Source organism: Oncorhynchus masou, chromosome 13 (genome assembly GCF_036934945.1).
Source record: "Oncorhynchus masou masou isolate Uvic2021 chromosome 13, UVic_Omas_1.1, whole genome shotgun sequence".
Lineage (NCBI taxonomy): Eukaryota > Metazoa > Chordata > Actinopteri > Salmoniformes > Salmonidae > Oncorhynchus > Oncorhynchus masou.
Window position 1 is genome coordinate 98,985,799 of NC_088224.1, and position 17,107 is coordinate 99,002,905.

The following is a 17,107-nucleotide window of genomic DNA, read 5'->3' on the forward strand; positions in this document are numbered from 1 at the left end:
TATACATTCTGAGTGTGTGTGTATATATATATATATATATATACACAGACTATACACACACTCAGAATACATATATACACATACTATATACACACTCAGACTATTTATATATATACACATATATATATATAGTCTGAGTGTGTATATAGTATATATATGTATATAGTCTGAGTGTGTATATAGTTTGTGTATATATAGTCTAAGTGTGTGTATATATAGTCTTAGTGTGTATATTGTGTGTGTGTGTGTGTGTGCATATATATATATATATATATATATATACAGTGGGGCAAAAAAGTATATAGTCAGCCTCCAATTGTGCAAGTTCTCCCACTTAGATGAGAGAGGCCTGTAATTTTCGTCATAGGTACACTTCAACTATGACAGACAAAATGAGAAGAAAAAAATCCAGAAAATCACAATGCAGGATTTTTAATGAATTTATTTGCAAATTATGGTGGAAAATAAGGATTTGGTCAATAACAAAAGTTTATCTCAATACTTTGTTATATACCCTTTGTTGGCAATGACAGAGGTCAAACGTTTTCTGTAAGTCTTCACAAGGTTTTCACACACTGTTGCTGGTATTTTGGCCCATTCCTCCATGCACATATCCTCTAGAGCAGTTATGTTTTGGGGCTGTTGCTGGGCAACACGGACTTTCAACTCCCTCCAAAGATTTTCTATGGGTTTGAGATCTGGAGACTGGCTAGGCCACTCCAGGACCTTGAAATGCTTCTTACGAAGCCACTCCTTCGGGCGGTGTGTTTGGGATCATTGTCATGCTGAAAGACCCAGCCACGTTTCATCTTCAATGCCCTTGCTGATGGAAGGAGGTTTTCACTCAAAATCTCACGATCAAATCAAAATCAAATCAAATTTATTTATATAGCCCTTCGTACATCAGCTGATATCTCAAAGTGCTGTACAGAAACCCAGCCTAAAACCCCAAACAGCAAGCAATGCAGGTGTAGAAGCACGGTGGTTAGGAAAAACTCCCTAGAAAGGCCAAAACCTCGGAAGAAACCTAGAGAGGAACCAGGCTATGTGGGGTGGCCAGTCCTCTTCTGGCTGTGCCGGGTAGAGATTATAACAGAACATGGCCAAGATGTTCAAATGTTCATAAATGACCAGCATGGTCGAATAATAATAAGGCAGAACAGTTGAAACTGGAGCAACAGCACGGCCAGGTGAACTGGGGACAGCAAGGAGTCATCATGTCAGGTAGTCCTGGGGCATGGTCCTAGGGCTCAGGTTCTCCGAGAGAGAGAAAGAAAGAGAATTAGAGAGAGCATATGTGGGGTGACCAGTCCTCTTCCGGCTGTGCCGGGTTGAGATTATAACAGAACATGGCCAAGATGTTCAAATGTTCATAAATGACCAGCATGGTCGAATAATAATAAGGCAGAACTGTTGAAACTGGAGCAGCAGCACGGCCAGGTGGACTGGGGACAGCAAGGAGTCATCATGTCAGGTAGTCCTGGGGCATGGTCCTAGGGCTCAGGTCCTCCGAGAGAGAGAAAGGAGAGAATTAGAGAACTCACACTTAGATTCACACAGGACCCCGAATTGGACAGGAGAAGTACTCCAGATATAACAAACTGACCCCAGCCCCCTGACACATAAACTACTGCAGGATAAATACTGGAGGCTGAGACAGGAGGGGCCAGGAGACACTGTGGCCCCATCCGAGGACACCCCCGGACAGGGCCAAACAGGAAGGACATAACCCCACCCACTTTGCCAAAGCACAGCCCCCACACCACTAGAGGGATATCTTCAACCACCAACTTACCATCCTGAGACAAAGCTGAGTATAGCCCGCAAAGATCTACGCCATGGCACAACCCAAGGGGGGGGGGCGCCAACCCAGACAGGATGACCACATCAGTGAATCAACCCACTCAGGTGACGCACCCCTTCCAGGGACGGCATGAGAGAGCCACAGTAAGCCAGTGACTCAGCCCCTGTAATAGGGTTAGAGGCAGAGAATCCCAGTGGAAAGAGGGGAACCAGCCAGGCAGAGACAGCAAGGGTGGTTCGTTGCTCCAGAGCCTTTCCGTTCACCTTCCCACTCCTGGGCCAGACTACACTCAATCATATGACCCACTGAAGAGATGAGTCTTCAGTAAAGACTTAAAGGTTGAGACCGAGTTTGCGTCTCTGACATGGGTAGGCAGACTGTTCCATAAAAATGGAGCTCTATAGGAGAAAGCCCTGCCTCCAGCTGTTTGCTTAGAAATTCTAGGGACAATAAGGAGGCCTGCGTCTTGTGACCGTAGCGTACGTGTAGGTATGTACGGCAGGACCAAATCAGAGAGATAGGTAGAAGCAAGCCCATGTAATGCTTTGTAGGTTAGCAGTAAAACCTTGAAATCAGCCCTTGCTTTGACAGGAAGCCAGTGTAGGGAGGCTAGCACTGGAGTAATATGATCAAATTTTTTGGTTCTAGTCAGGATTCTAGCAGCCATATTTAACACTAACTGGAGTTTCTTTAGTGCTTTTTCCGGGTAGCCGGAAAGTAGAGCATTGCAGTAGTCTAACCTAGAAGTGACAAAAGCATGGATTAATTTTTCTGCATCATTTTTGGACAGAAAGTTTCTGATTTTTGCAATGTTACGTAGATGGAAAAAAGCTGTCCTTGAAATGGTCTTGATATGTTCTTCAAAAGAGAGATCAGGGTCCAGAGTAACGCCGAGGTCCTTCACAGTTTTATTTGAGACGACTGTACAACCATTAAGATTAATTGTCAGATTCAACAGAAGATCTCTTTGTTTCTTGGGACCTAGAACAAGCATCTCTGTTTTGTCCGAGTTTAAAAGTAGAAAGTTTGCAGCCATCCACTTCCTTATGTCTGAAACACATGCTTCTAGCAAGGGCAATTTTGGGGCTTCACCATGTTTCATTGAAATGTACAGCTGTGTGTCATCCGCATAGCAGTGAAAGTTAACATTATGTTTTCGAATAACATCCCCAAGAGGTAAAATATATAGTGAAAACAATAGTGGTCCTAAAACGGAACCTTGAGGAACACCAAAATTTACAGTTGATTTGTCAGAGGACAAACCATTCACAGAGACAAAATCTTTCTGACAGATAAGATCTAAACCAGGCCAGAACTTGTCCGTGTAGACCAATTTGGGTTTCCAATCTCTCCAAAAGAATGTGGTGATCGATGGTATCAAAAGCAGCACTAAGGTCTAGGAGCACGAGGACAGATGCAGAGCCTCGGTCCGATGCCATTAAAATGTCATTTACCACCTTCACAAGTGATGTCTCAGTGCTGATGGGGTCTAAAACCAGACTGAAGCATTTCGTATACATTGTTTGTCTTCAGGAAGGCAGTGAGTTGCTGCACAACAGCCTTTTCTAAGATTTTTGAGAGGAATGGAAGATTCGATATAGGCCGATAGTTTTTTATATTTTCTGGGTCAAGGTTTGGCGTTTTCAAGCGAGGCTTTATTACTGCCACTTTTAGTGACTTTGGTACACATCCGGTGGATAGAGAGCCGTTTATTATTTTCAACATAGGAGGGCCAAGCACAGGAAGCAGCTCTTTCAGTAGTTTAGTTGGAATAGGGTCCAGTATGCAGCTTGAAGGTTTAGAGGCCATGATTATTTTCATCATTGTGTCAAGAGATATAGTACTAAAACACTTGAGCGTCTCTCTTGATCCTAGGTCCAGGCAGAGTTGTGCAGACTCAGGACAACTGAGCTTTGAAGGAATACGCAGATTTAAAGAGGAGTCTGTAATTTGCTTTCTAATAATCATAATTTTTTCCTCAAAGAAGTTCATGAATTTATCACTGCTAAAGTGAAAGTCATCCTCTCTTGGGGAATGCTGCTTTTTAGTTAGCTTTGCGACAGTATCAAAAAGGAATTTCGGATTGTTCTTATTTTCCTCAATTAAGTTAGAAAAATAGGATGATCGAGCAGCAGTAAGGGCTCTTCGGTACTGCACGGTACTGTCTTTCCAAGCTAGACGGAAGACTTCCAGTTTTGTGTGGCGCCATTTCCGTTCCAATTTTCTGGAAGCTTGCTTCAGAGCTCGGGTATTTTCTGTGTACCAGGGAGCTTGTTTATTATGAGAAATGTTTTTAGTTTTTAGGGGTGCAACTGCATCTAGGGTATTGCGCCTGGTTAAATTGAGTTCCTCAGTTAGGTGGTTAACAGATTTTTGTCCTCTGGCGTCATTGGGTAGACAGAGGGAATCGGGAAGGACATCAAGGAATCTTTGTGTTGTCTGTGAATTTATAGCACGACTTTTGATGTTCCTTGGTTGGGATCTGAGCAGATTATTTGTTGCAATTGCAAACGTAATAAAATGGTGGTCCGATAGTCCAGGATTATGAGGAAAAACATTAAGATCCACCAATTTATTCCATGGGACAAAACTAGGTCCAGCGTATGACTGTGACAGTGAGTGGGTCCAGAGACATGTTGGACAAAACCCATTGAGTCGATGATGGCTTCGAAAGCCTTTTGGAGTGGGTCTGTGGACTTTTCCATGTGAATATTAAAGTCACCAAAGATTAGAATATTATCTGCTATGACTACAAGGTCCGATAGGAATTCAGGGAACTCAGTGAGGAACGCTGTATATGGCCCAGGAGGCCTGTAAACAGTAGCTATAAAAAGTGATTGAGTAGGCTGCATAGATTTCATGACTAGAAGCTCAAAAGACGAAAACGTCATTTTTTGAAATTTGCTATTGTAAATGTTAGCAACACCTCCGCCTTTGCGGGATGCACGGGGGATATGGTCACTAGTGTAGCCAGGAGGTGAGGCCTCATTTAACACAGTAAATTCATCAGGCTTAAGCCATGTTTCAGTCGGGCCAATCACATCAAGATTATGATCAGTGATTAGTTCATTGACTATAATTGCCTTTGAAGTAAGGGATCTAACATTAAGTAGCCCTATTTTGAGATGTGAGGTATCATGATCTCTTTCAATAATGACAGGGATGGAGGTGGTCTTTATCCTAGTGAGATTGCTAAGGCGAACACCGCCATGTTTAGTTTTGCCCAACCTAGGTCGAGGCACAGACATGGTCTCAATGGTGATAGCTGAGCTGACTACACTGACTGTGCTAGTGGCAGACTCCACTATGCTGGCAGGCTGGCTAACAGCCTGCTGCCTGACCTGCACCCTATTTCATTGTGGAGCTAGAGAAGTTAGAGCCCTGTCTATGTTGGTAGATAAGATGAGAGCACCCCTCCAGCTTGGATGGAGTCCGTCACACCTCAGCAGGTCAGGCTTGATCCTGATTGTGGGTGAGTCCCAGAAAGAGGGCCAATTATCTACAAATTCTAACTTTTGGGAGGGGCAGAAAACAGTTTTCAACCAGCGATTGAGTTGTGAGACTCTGCTGTAGAGCTCATCACTCCCGCTAACTGGGAGGGGGCCAGAGACAATTACTCAATGCCGACACATCTTTCTAGCTGATTTACACGCAGAAGCTATGTTGCGCTTGGTGATCTCTGACTGTTTCATCCTAACATCGTTGCTGCCGACGTGGATAACAATATCTCTATACTCTCTACACTCGCCAGTTTTAGCTTTAGCCAGCACCATCTTCAGATTAGCCTTAACGTCGGTAGCCCTGCCCCCCGGTAAACAGTGTATGATCGCTGGATGATTTGTTTTAAGTCTAATACTGCGGGTAATGGAGTCGCCAATGACTAGAGTTTTCAATTTGTCAGAGCTAATGGTGGGAAGCTTCGACGTCTCAGACCCCGTAACGGGAGGAGTAGAGACCAGAGAAGGCTCGGGCCTCTGACTCCGACTCCCTGCTTAATGGGGAAAACCGGTTGAAAGTTTCTGTCGGCTGAATGAGCGACACCGGTTGAGCGTTCCTACAGCATTTCCTTCCAGAAACCGTGAGAAAGTTGTCCGGCTGCGGGGACTGTGCCAGGGGATTTATACTAAAGTTACTATCTGTACTTACTGGTGGCACAGATGCTGTTTCATCCTTTCCTACACTGAAATTACCCTTGCCTAACGATTGCGTCTGAAGCTGGGCTTGTAGCACAGCTATCCTCACCGTAAGGCGAGTACAGCGACTGCAATTAGAAGGTATCATGTTAATGTTACTACTTAGCTTCGGCTGTTGGAGGTCCTGACGAATCGTGTCCAGATAAAGCGTCCGGAGTGAAAAAGTTGGGGGGGGGGGAATAATAATATATATATATATAACAGTAATTAAAAAGTAAAAACCGTAAAGTTGTCAGGTTGTCTCTCGATGTGCAAAACTGATAGAGACATACCCCAAGCGACTTACAGCTGTAATCGCAGCAAATGGTGGCGCTACAAAGTATTAACTTAAGGGGGCTGTCGTTCCACTTCATGATTGTGTCCCACTTGTTGTTGATTCTTCACAAAAAATTACAGTTTTGTATCTTTATGTTTGAAGCCTGAAATGTGGCAAAAGGTCGCAAAGTTCAAGGGGGCCGAATACTTTCGCAAGGCACTGTATATACACACTATATACACACTCAGACTCGGGTCTTGTGTCCATCCCCCCTAGACTGCAGGGCCAAAGGGGTTCGTAACAGTGTGTATATATAGAATTCTAATGACAGATTTCTAATGACTAGAGGGGTAATATTCACAATGTAGCAGACATAATTCTAATGTCTAGAGGGGTAATATTCACAATGTAGCAGACATAATTCTAATGTCTAGAGGGGTAATATTCACAATGTAGCAGACATAATTCTAATGTCTAGAGGGGTAATATTCACAATGTAGCAGACAGAATTCTAATGTCTAGAGATGAAATCCTTCTGACCTGTTCTTGAGTATCATAGCCTTTCTATTCTACGTCCCTATACAGCTCTACCTGTGTGTTCTGTATGTTTAATGTGTTCTGAACATACTCTTCTTTGGGTTGTTTAACAGTTGTCTCCTCTCACTGGAGAATGGCACTGGAACATGTTGACAATTCATTTAGGATTTTATTTTGCAGCAAAGTGTCTGTGTTTCTCTAGCGACATGTTTATAATTGACATTTCATTCATTCGTTATTTTTCAGGTCGTTCAGGAGTCAGAGTGGTGTGTATAGGAGAGGAAAGGCCCAGACCAGTGCTGTAACATACTACAGAAGTCACAACCCTACAGTAACATACAGGACCATCTTCTGAGAAGAGGCCCAGAGGTAAAGAGCAACATTCACAAGAACTCAGGAAACACCTGAAGATAGGTTCACCGTCAGAAAACACAGATGTACACCTGAAGATAGGTTCACCGTCAGAAAACAGATGTACACCTGAAGATAGGTTCACCCTCAGAAAACACAGATGTACACCTGAAGATAGGTTCACCGTCAGAAAACAGATGTACACCTGAAGATAGGTTCACCCTCAGAAAACACAGATGTACACCTGAAGATAGGTTCACCCTCAGAAAACACAGATGTACACCGACAGACGCCACACGCACACTTCAACCCGCACACTTCCACCCGCACACTTCCACACGCACACTTTCACACGCACACTTTCACACGCACACTTTCACACGCACACTTCCACACGCACATTTCCACACGCACACTTCTACACGCACACTTCCACACACACACTTCCATACGCACACTTCCACACACAGACAGATAACTCAAGGAACTCCCAAGCTCACTCATTCATCTAGTCAGATCATTTCCTCTTGAAGGACAACAATCAATCAACCAACTGACAAATCAATCAACCTATCATCCAATCAGGATGTCTCGTTGGGGCCGTAAAGACGTGAAGAAGACTCCTGAGGTGATCAGGACGGTGACAGAGGGGTTAAAGTCTCTGTACCATCAGAAGCTCCTCCCCCTGGAGCAGCACTACGGTTTCCATGACTTCCACTCCCCCTCTCTGGAGGACGCAGACTTTGACAACAAACCCATGGTGCTGGTGGTGGGGCAGTACTCCACTGGCAAGACTAGCTTCATCAAGTAAGAGTTTAAACAGACAGCTTGGTGCATTCAACATGTAAATACTTCTTACAAAAACAAGTAGTGATGAAGTCAATCTCTTCTCTACTTTGAGCCAGGAGAGATTGACATGCATATTAGCACTCGGTATACAATTACAGCTATGCTGCCCTGTTCACGCCAATTTAATTTTTCCTAAGTCCCTCTTTGTGGCACCTAACTACACGACTGGACAGGAGTCCAGGTGCAACAAATCTAGAAACCTGTAGGACCTGCCTTGTTGATTGTCACTGATCTAATCTTCATTGCTCGTGTTTCTTGGCTCAAGCAAGTCTCTTCTTATTGGTGTCCTTTGTTAGTGTTTTCTTTGCAGCAATTTGACCAATTTGACCAGTCTCCTCTGTCTGTAGCTTGTGAGGTGTGGAAACACTGCTGCTTCTGTGCATTTTGTTTTGTTGCTTTTTGTGTTGTTGCTCTGTCTGCATGCTACGTGTTTCCTGTTCTGTCTGCGTGCTATGTGTTGCTTGTTCTATGTTGTTCTGTCTGCGTGCTATGTGTTGCTTGTTCTATGTTGTTCTGCATGTGCCCACTGCTCATTGTTTGTCTGTATGGTTATTGTCATAGTTTTTAACCTACCCAGGGGCTGTGGTCGAAAATTAGCCAGCTGGCTAAAACCGGCACTTTTACTGAAACGTTGATTAATGTGCACTGTCGCTGTAAAAATAAATTCAAACTCAATTCCTCATAAACCCACAGGGATTTAACATATTCCTGTCATTTTCTTAATGTGTGCTTATTAGTAACTGGAATAAGTTGTTTTCATAAGTGTCAAGTGCAGCGTCTGGTTGCTCCTCATTACACACCACAGACCAGCAGCGTCTGGTTGCTCCTCATTACACACCACAGAGCAGCAAATATGATTTATCATCAACATAGGAATCACGACAAAACTTCTTGTATGATCTGTATTAGACTTTGGTTTTCCTAGATATGGCTAATATATTGTGATCACTACATCCTATGGCTTTGGATAATGCTTTAAAGCAGATTTCTCAAGCAGTTTCATCAAGTAGCCATTCAGATATACAGTAGCTGTCAAGTTCGTTACAGGGACAGATATAGTTTTTTTCTGTGTTATACTGCAAAACAAACATGGCTTTGATGTAATGTTTTGATAAGCACCTGCTCCAATGTGTGTGTCTGGCTAACGTGGTGGCGTTTTTTTGTCCGCGTGCGTCTGGCTAACGTGGTGGCGTTTGTTTGTCTGTGTGCGTCTGGCTAACGTGGTGGCGTTTGTTTGTCTGTGTGCATCTGGCTAACGTGGTGGCGTTTGTTTGTCTGTGTGCGTCTGGCTAACGTGGTGGCGTTTGTTTGTCTCTGTGCGTCTGGCTAACGTGGTGGCGTTTGTCTCTGTGTGTCTGGCTAACGTGGTGGCGTTTGTCTCTGTGTGTCTGGCTAACGTGGTGGCGTTTGTTTGTCTCTGTGCGTCTGGCTAATGCGGTGGCATTTGTTTGTCTGTGTGAGTCTGGCTCAGATAAAAACCCTGATTAAGGCTACATGCTGAAACACATTGGTTTTAACACAGTTTAATGTGAATATGTTCCTCTCTCTCTGCGTCAGGTATGTGTTGGAGCAGGATATCCCAGGAAGCAGGATAGGACCAGAGCCCACCACTGACTGTTTCACAGCCATCATGCACGGCGAGGTGGAGGGAGTTATCCCAGGCAACGCACTCATCGTCGACCCCAACAAACCCTTCCGCAATCTCAACCTCTTTGGTAACACCTTCCTGAACAGGTGAGTACAGGATGAAATCCACAATGAAGCTTTTTAAATATTCTAGAATGGTCCTTCTTTTGGAAGGGGGAGATGAGGATGAAAAACGTGAGAAACTAAGCCAATGAGATCCACCTCTTGCCCTCACCACCTCCTCCAATGAAAGGAGAGCCAGGAAGAGAGAGAACAGAAAATCTGTTTTTTTGCTCTATGGAAGTTCAAGTGTCCGTCCCAAATTTCAGAGTGGGGAGGGACTTGAGAAAGGGAGCGATATCTATATGGCGTTATGGGGCTGAATCACCCTGAGGTACTATCCTCTGCTCTAGTGTGTTTATCCTGTAGTCTGGGATGCCCTCTTTCAGAGGGATACCTTCTGTTGAGGCAAGCTGTGGCAGCTATGTTTGTTATACTGAAGCCATATCAACTGTAGGAGTCGAACACTAGAATTACTGAAGCCATATCAACTGTAGGAGTCGAACACTAGAATTACTGAAGCCATATCAACTGTAGGAGTCGAACACTAGAATTACTGAAGCCATATCAACTGTAGGAGTCGAACACTAGAATTACTGAAACCATATCAACTGTAGGAGTCGAACACTAGAATTACTGAAGCCATATCAACTGTAGGAGTCGAACACTAGAATTACTGAAGCCATATCAACTGTAGGAGTCGAACACTAGAATTACTGAAGCCATATCAACTGTAGGAGTCGAACACTAGAATTACTGAAGCCATATCAACTGTAGGAGTCGAACACTAGAATTACTGAAGCCATATCAACTGTAGGAGTCGAACACTAGAATTACTGAAGCCATATCAACTGTAGGAGTCGAACACTAGAATTACTGAAGCCATATCAACTGTAGGAGTCGAACACTAGAATTACTGAAACCATATCAACTGTAGGAGTCGAACACTAGAATTACTGAAGCCATATCAATCAATCAATCAAATGTATTTATGAAGCACTTTATACATCAGCCGATGTCACAAAGTGCTATACAGAAAATCAGCCTAAACCCCAAACAGCAAGCAATGCAGACGTAGAATCACGGTGGCTAGGAAAAACACCCTAGAAAGGCAGGAACCTAGGAAGAAACCTAGAGAGGAACCAGGCTCTGATGGGTGGTCAGTCCTCTTCTGGCTGTGCCGGGTGGAGATTAAGATGTTCAAATGTTCATAGATGACCAGCAAGGTAAAATAATAATAATCACAGTGGTTGTAGAGGGTGCAACAGGTCAGCACCTCAGGAGTAAATGTCAGTTGGCTTTTCATAGATGATCATTCAGAGTTCGAGACAACAGGTGTGGAGAGAGAGAGTCGAAAACAGCAGGTCTGGGACAAGGTCCAGGTAGCCGGAAAGTAGAGCATTGCAGTAGTCTAATATAGAAGTGACAAAAGCATGGATACATTTTTCTGCATCATTTTTGGACAGAAAGTTTCTGATTTTCGCAATGTTACATAAATGGAAAAAATCTGTCCTTGAAACAGTCTTGATACGTTTTCTGCAAAAGAGGGGTCAGGGTCCAGAGTAACGGCGAGGTCCTTCAGTTGTTTTTGAGATGACTGTACATCCATCAAGATTATTTGCCAGATCCAACAGATCTCATTGTTTCTTGGGACCTGGAATTAGCATCTCTGTTTTGTTCGAGTTTAAAAGTAAAAAAATAGGTAAAACATTTCCTATCATCCACTTCCTTATGTCTGAAACACAGGCTTAAAGGGAGGACAATTTTGGGGCTTAACCATGTTTCGTCAAAATGTACAGCTGTGTATCATCTACATAGCAGTGAAAGTTAACATTATGTTTCGGAATTACATCACCAAGAAGTAAAATATACAGTGAAAATAATAGAGGTCCATCAACGGAACCTTGAGGAACACCGAAATTTACTGTTGATTTTTCAGAGGACAAACCATGCACAGAGACAAACTGATATCTTCCCGATACAAGATCTAAACCAGGCCAGAACTTGTCCGTGTAGACCAATTTGGGTTTTCAATCTCTCCAATAGAATACGGTGATCGACGGTATAAAAAGCAGCATGAGGACAGATGCAGAGCCTTGATCTGACACCATTAACTTCTTGACGCTACCCATCCCTTTAGTGGGATAGTTGTCATCAATAACCGCTGAATTGCAGAGTGCCACATTCAAATAATATTACTAAAAAACACAGCTTAGCATTTTGTTAATCCACCTGTTGTGTCAGATTTTGAAATTATGCTTTACAGCGAAAGCAATCCAAGCATTTGTGTAAGTTTATCGATCACTAGACCAAACATTATCAACACCTAGCATCAAAGTAGCTTGATCACGAAAATCAGAAAGCAGTAAAATGAATCGCTTACCTTTGATCTTCGGATGTTTTCACTCACGAGACTCCCAGTTACACAAATGTTCCATAAAGATTATTTTTATACCCAAAATACCTCAGTTTGTTTGGTGCGTTATGAAATCCAAAGGCTTGAGTGGTCACGACAACGCAGACAAATTCCAAATACTATCCGTAATGTCCACAGAAACATGTCAAACATTTTTTTATAATCAATCCTCAGGCTGTTTTTAAAATATATATTATTGATTATATCAACCGGCACTGTCTTTTTCAGTAGGAGAGGGAGAGACGATGGCTGCCCAAGCTCAGTTGCGCAAGCAAAACTCGCTCATTTTTCAAAAGAAAATGGGAGATTTTGAAACTATGTCTAAAGACTGTTGACACCTTGAGGAAGCCGTAGGAAAAGGAATCTGGCTGATATCTCTTTAAATGGAGCGAAGGCAGACTATGGAACATGGAGCTTTCAAAATAGAAGCCACTTCCTGGTTTGATTTTCCTCAGATTTTCCTCAGATTTTCCTCAACTCAATTAAGGGAATTAACTGGAATGATTTCTTGTCCTATACAGACGTGGAAGCTGATAGTCAGTCGGTTCCACTGGTTTCTTGGGCTCAGTGCTAGTAAATGATGCTCAACCTCTCTTCATCATAAGGGTGGTTTCTGAGTTAAAGGTGAACAAGGTGATTAGCTCACTAAAGAACTCTAAAGCCAAAGATGTGTTTGGGTTGGACTCTACCTTTCTTAACAACAGCTGTCTATCGTTGTCTCTGATTGGGAACCATATTTCGGTACCCTTTTTTCCCACCTGTGTTTGTGGGAAGTTGTCATTGTTTGTTGGCACTATTGCCTTTAGCTTCACGGTTTGTTTTGTATGGTTTATTGTTTTGTCGGCATCATTCTTAAATAAAGTCAAACGTACGCTCACTATGCTGCACCTTGGGCCTCATCCTTCAACAGCTGTGACAGCAATACACCGACGTATGTCTTGTATTCAAGATCCTAAATGGCCTGGCTTCCCCTCCACTCAGTATTTTTGTTAAACAGAAAACCCAAACATATGGCAGCAGATCCACAAGGTCTACCATGAGAGCTGACTGTATAGTTCCCACTTGAAACTCCCCATCCCGGATCCGGGATCGTGACTAAAGCCTCAGGCTCATTAGCATAACGCAACGTTAACGATTTCTGAAAATCGCAAATAAAATGAAAATAATGCGTCTGCTCTCAAGCTTAGCCTTTTCTTAACAACACTGTCATCTCAGATTTTCAAAATATGCTTTTGAACCATAGAAATTGACTAATTTGTGTAAGAGTATGCAAAGCTAGCTTAGCATTTTGAGTAGCATTTAGCACGCAACATTTTCACAAAAACCAGATAACCAAATAAATAAAATCATTTACCTTTGAAGAGCTTCGGATGTTTTCAATGAGGAGACTCTCAGTTACATACCAAATGCGCAGTTTTTCCTGAAAGCGTCTGTGTGTAGGAGAAATCGTTGCGTTTTGTACATTGCATCTGGCTACCGAAACGAACCGAAAATTCAGTCACCTACAACGTCAAACTTTTTCCGAATTAACTCCATAATATCGACCGAAACATGGCAAACGTTGTTTGGAATCAATCCTCAAGGTGTTTTTTCACATATCTCTTCATTGATATATCGTTCGTGGAAGCTTGCATTCTTCTCTAAATTCCATGGAAAAATACTTGCAGCTGACTTTTGCGCACCAATTTCGGCGCAGGACACCGGGCGGACACCTGGTAAATGTGGTCTCTTATGGTCAATCTTCCAATGATATGCCTACAAATATGTCACAATGCTGCAGACACCTTGGGGAAACGACAGAAAGGGCAGACTTACTCCTCTCGCATTCACAGCCATATAAGGAGACAATGGAAAACAGAGCCTCAAAAATCCTGCTCATTTCCTGGATGCCGTCTCATCTTGGTTTTGCCTGAAGCTCACGTTCTAGGGCACGCACAGAAAATATCTTGGTAGTTCTGGACACGTCAGAGTGTTTTCTTTCGAAAGCTATCAATTATATGCATAGTCGAGCATCTTTTTGTGACAAAATATCTTGTTTAAAACGGGAACGTTTTTCATCCAAAAATGAAATAGCGCCCCCATAGTATCAAGAGGTTAAGGAAAAGCACTTTTTCCTTAGCACTTTTTTGCTTACTACATGATTCCATTGTGTTATTTCATAGTTTTGATGTCTTCACTATTATGTAGAAAATTGTAAAATGAAGAATAACCCTTAAATTAGTCATTTTCCAAACTTGCTTAAAGAAGTTCCTCCTCTGTAATTTCTCCTTCATGTGAGTCGTTCTGTACAGCTGTTAATTAATTTGACATTATTATTATTATTATTACAAAGAAAATTCATCCAATTTGCGTTGGTTAGTGGAGATGGAGGAGACTGAAACAGAAACATATGCATTTCCATGTTGAAGATTAAAAAATAAATTGGTGTATTTTACCCCATGTTCCATCTAGTTTGCTTTATTTTTATAATATTGCAGTTGATCTTTCTTGAATAAGTTCCTCCATTTCTTTTTGTTTTCCCTCTAACTTATTCCGTGCCTCTCTTTGGAAATTGTTCCCAAGGATGATCCAGACTTGTGGACTTTTGATTTTCCCACTTTTGATTTTCCCATGATGTCAAGCAAAGAGGCCCTGAGTTTGAGTATAGGCCTTGAAATACATCCACAGGTACACCTTTAATTGACTCAAATGTTTTCAATTAGCCTTTCCGAAGCTTCTGAAGCCATGACATCATTTTCTGGAATTTTCCAAGCTGTTTAAAGGCACAGTCAACTTAGTGTATGTAAACTGGAATTGTGATACAGTGAAATTGTCTGTAAACAATTGTTGGAAAAATGACTTGTCATGCACAAAGTAGATGTCCTAACCAACTTGCCAAAACTATAGTTTGTTAATTAACAAGAAATTTGTGGAGTGGTTGAAAAACGTGTTTGAATGACTCCAACCTAGTGTATGTAATATTCTGACTTCAACTGTATATCTCACTGGTTCAGGATTTTAAAGTCTCCATACATCCACTGGTTCAAATATATTTGTGATTTTCTAAAGAGCATGGGAGTGATTTATGTGTAGTGTGTTTTCCTTTATGGTCCATTGAGGTATTTAAAACGGTATTATCTCCCACCATTATAATAGAGTCCAGTGTTGCTTGTAGGGTTGATACATTAAGAAGCCATGTTCATAATTATTTGGACTGTATAGATTAAGGAGACAAATCTGTTTATGGTCCAATAACATGTTTAAAATAATCTTGTGGATCTGTATGGATAATTTGCACATTTGGATCAAAGTTACTGTTAATTAATATCGTTACCATTTTGAATTTCTTTGCACATTGGAGAAATATATTTTGATCCCCCCCCATTCCTTTTTTCCACACAACTTCATCTAAAATTGTTGAATGAGTTTCCTGTAAACAATATATATTATATTCCTTCTCTTTTAGCTGGGTAAATACTGATTGTCTTTTCCTATTATCTGCTAAGCCAACTGGCTTTATTTATTTCACCACTTACCATAATGAGACACAACTTTCAATTCTATTTATCAAAATATTTGTTTGTAAACTCACCATTTAAAAAGTACCATAGTGATTGAGTGTCCATATAGCTGTACCATTATATTGGCATTGCTACTAACTTATTTCCAAGATGGCGCCGACAGAAAGGGCTACCTAGTCTCTAGTCATTAGGAAACTTTTCAGTATTTTGTTAGCCCAGAAAATCTTGTGGCATTACAAACATCTGGGAAGAACTTTTAGATATCAGACCGACATCAACTTACCAGGAATACGACTTCCCCGAATCGGATACTTTGTCCGAACCACCCAGTGCATTTGAACTGAATCCAGAGGCTGACCCAAAACAACGCCGCCAGAGAAGAGGAAGACGGAGCGGTCTTCTGGTCAGACTTCGGAGGCGTACACACCACCCACCACTTCTGAGTATATTACTTGCAAATATCCAGTCTCTAGATAACAAGGTCAACGAAATCAGGGCTTTCCAGAGAGACATCAGGGCTTGTAACATACTGTTGAAGGAATTTAATTCCTCTGTTTTAATACCCAATTAAATTAAACACTCTGTCAATTCATAAGGATTTGTAAGACCCTTATTTTATAGGAATGGACAGAGTCCTGGTCTTAAGTCAAGTAACAGCCTTTATTCAAGAGAGTACTGAGTTCATACACATTTTACCACAGGTTATAAACTGAAAATGACGTCAGCGTTTTCTAAATGTTCCGTCTCTTCTTGATACTGGTAGAAAGGCCCTATAGCTCTCAAGCCTTCCCTCCTCACCTAGAGCCAAGGTCAGTCAGTGTAGATAGTTCATTCATTTGTACCAAGGAACAGACCGTCATTGTTCTAACTTTTGCCCACGTTCACACACACACACATTATTTTCCGTACTGGGATCAAGAATGAAAACTCATACAGTAACATTTAGTAGTCTGATTAGTACATGTATAGTAACATAATAGTATTCGGATTGGTCAGTCCGGATTGAAATGTATACATAATTAGTCATCATTGATAAAAATTCCCTTAACACATACTCAGTTTCACGGAAACATTGCTCTTTTGGAATATGCTGTCGGAATCGATACAGGCACCTGGATTCTTTGTGTGTCGCGCCGACAGGAATAAACATCACTTCAGGAAGATGGGCGGGGGTGTATGCTTCATGATTAATGACTCATGGTGTAATTGTAACAACAAACAGGAACTCAAGTCCTTTTCTTCCAAGGAATATCCCCCCTCAAGCCGATACCACGATGGCCCTCAAGGAACTTTACTGGACTTTATGCAAACTGGAACCAAATATCCTGAGGCTGCATTTATTGTAGCTGGGGATTTTAACAAAGCACATTTGAGAACAAGACTACCTAAATTCTATCAGCATATTGACTGTAGCACTCGGCCTTGAAATACACTGGATCACTGCTACTCATTGGTGTTTGTCCCATTTTGTGAATTATTGTTTGTTGAGTGGACCCCAGACCTCACAACCATGAA

At 41.9% G+C, this 17,107-nt stretch overlaps 1 protein-coding gene across 1 annotated transcript in view; it reads left to right on the forward strand.

Moving 5' to 3' along the window:
- Window positions 1-17,107, forward strand: part of LOC135553264 (EH domain-containing protein 2-like) — a 31,848-nt gene that overhangs the window by 2,081 nt on the left and 12,660 nt on the right. Inside the window, exons 2-4 of the mRNA XM_064985438.1 lie at window positions 7,037-7,159; window positions 7,727-7,948; window positions 9,548-9,724. Of these exons, the coding sequence (XP_064841510.1) occupies window positions 7,728-7,948; window positions 9,548-9,724 (398 nt within the window). The 5' untranslated portion in view covers window positions 7,037-7,159; window position 7,727. The remainder of the gene's footprint in view (window positions 1-7,036; window positions 7,160-7,726; window positions 7,949-9,547; window positions 9,725-17,107) is intronic.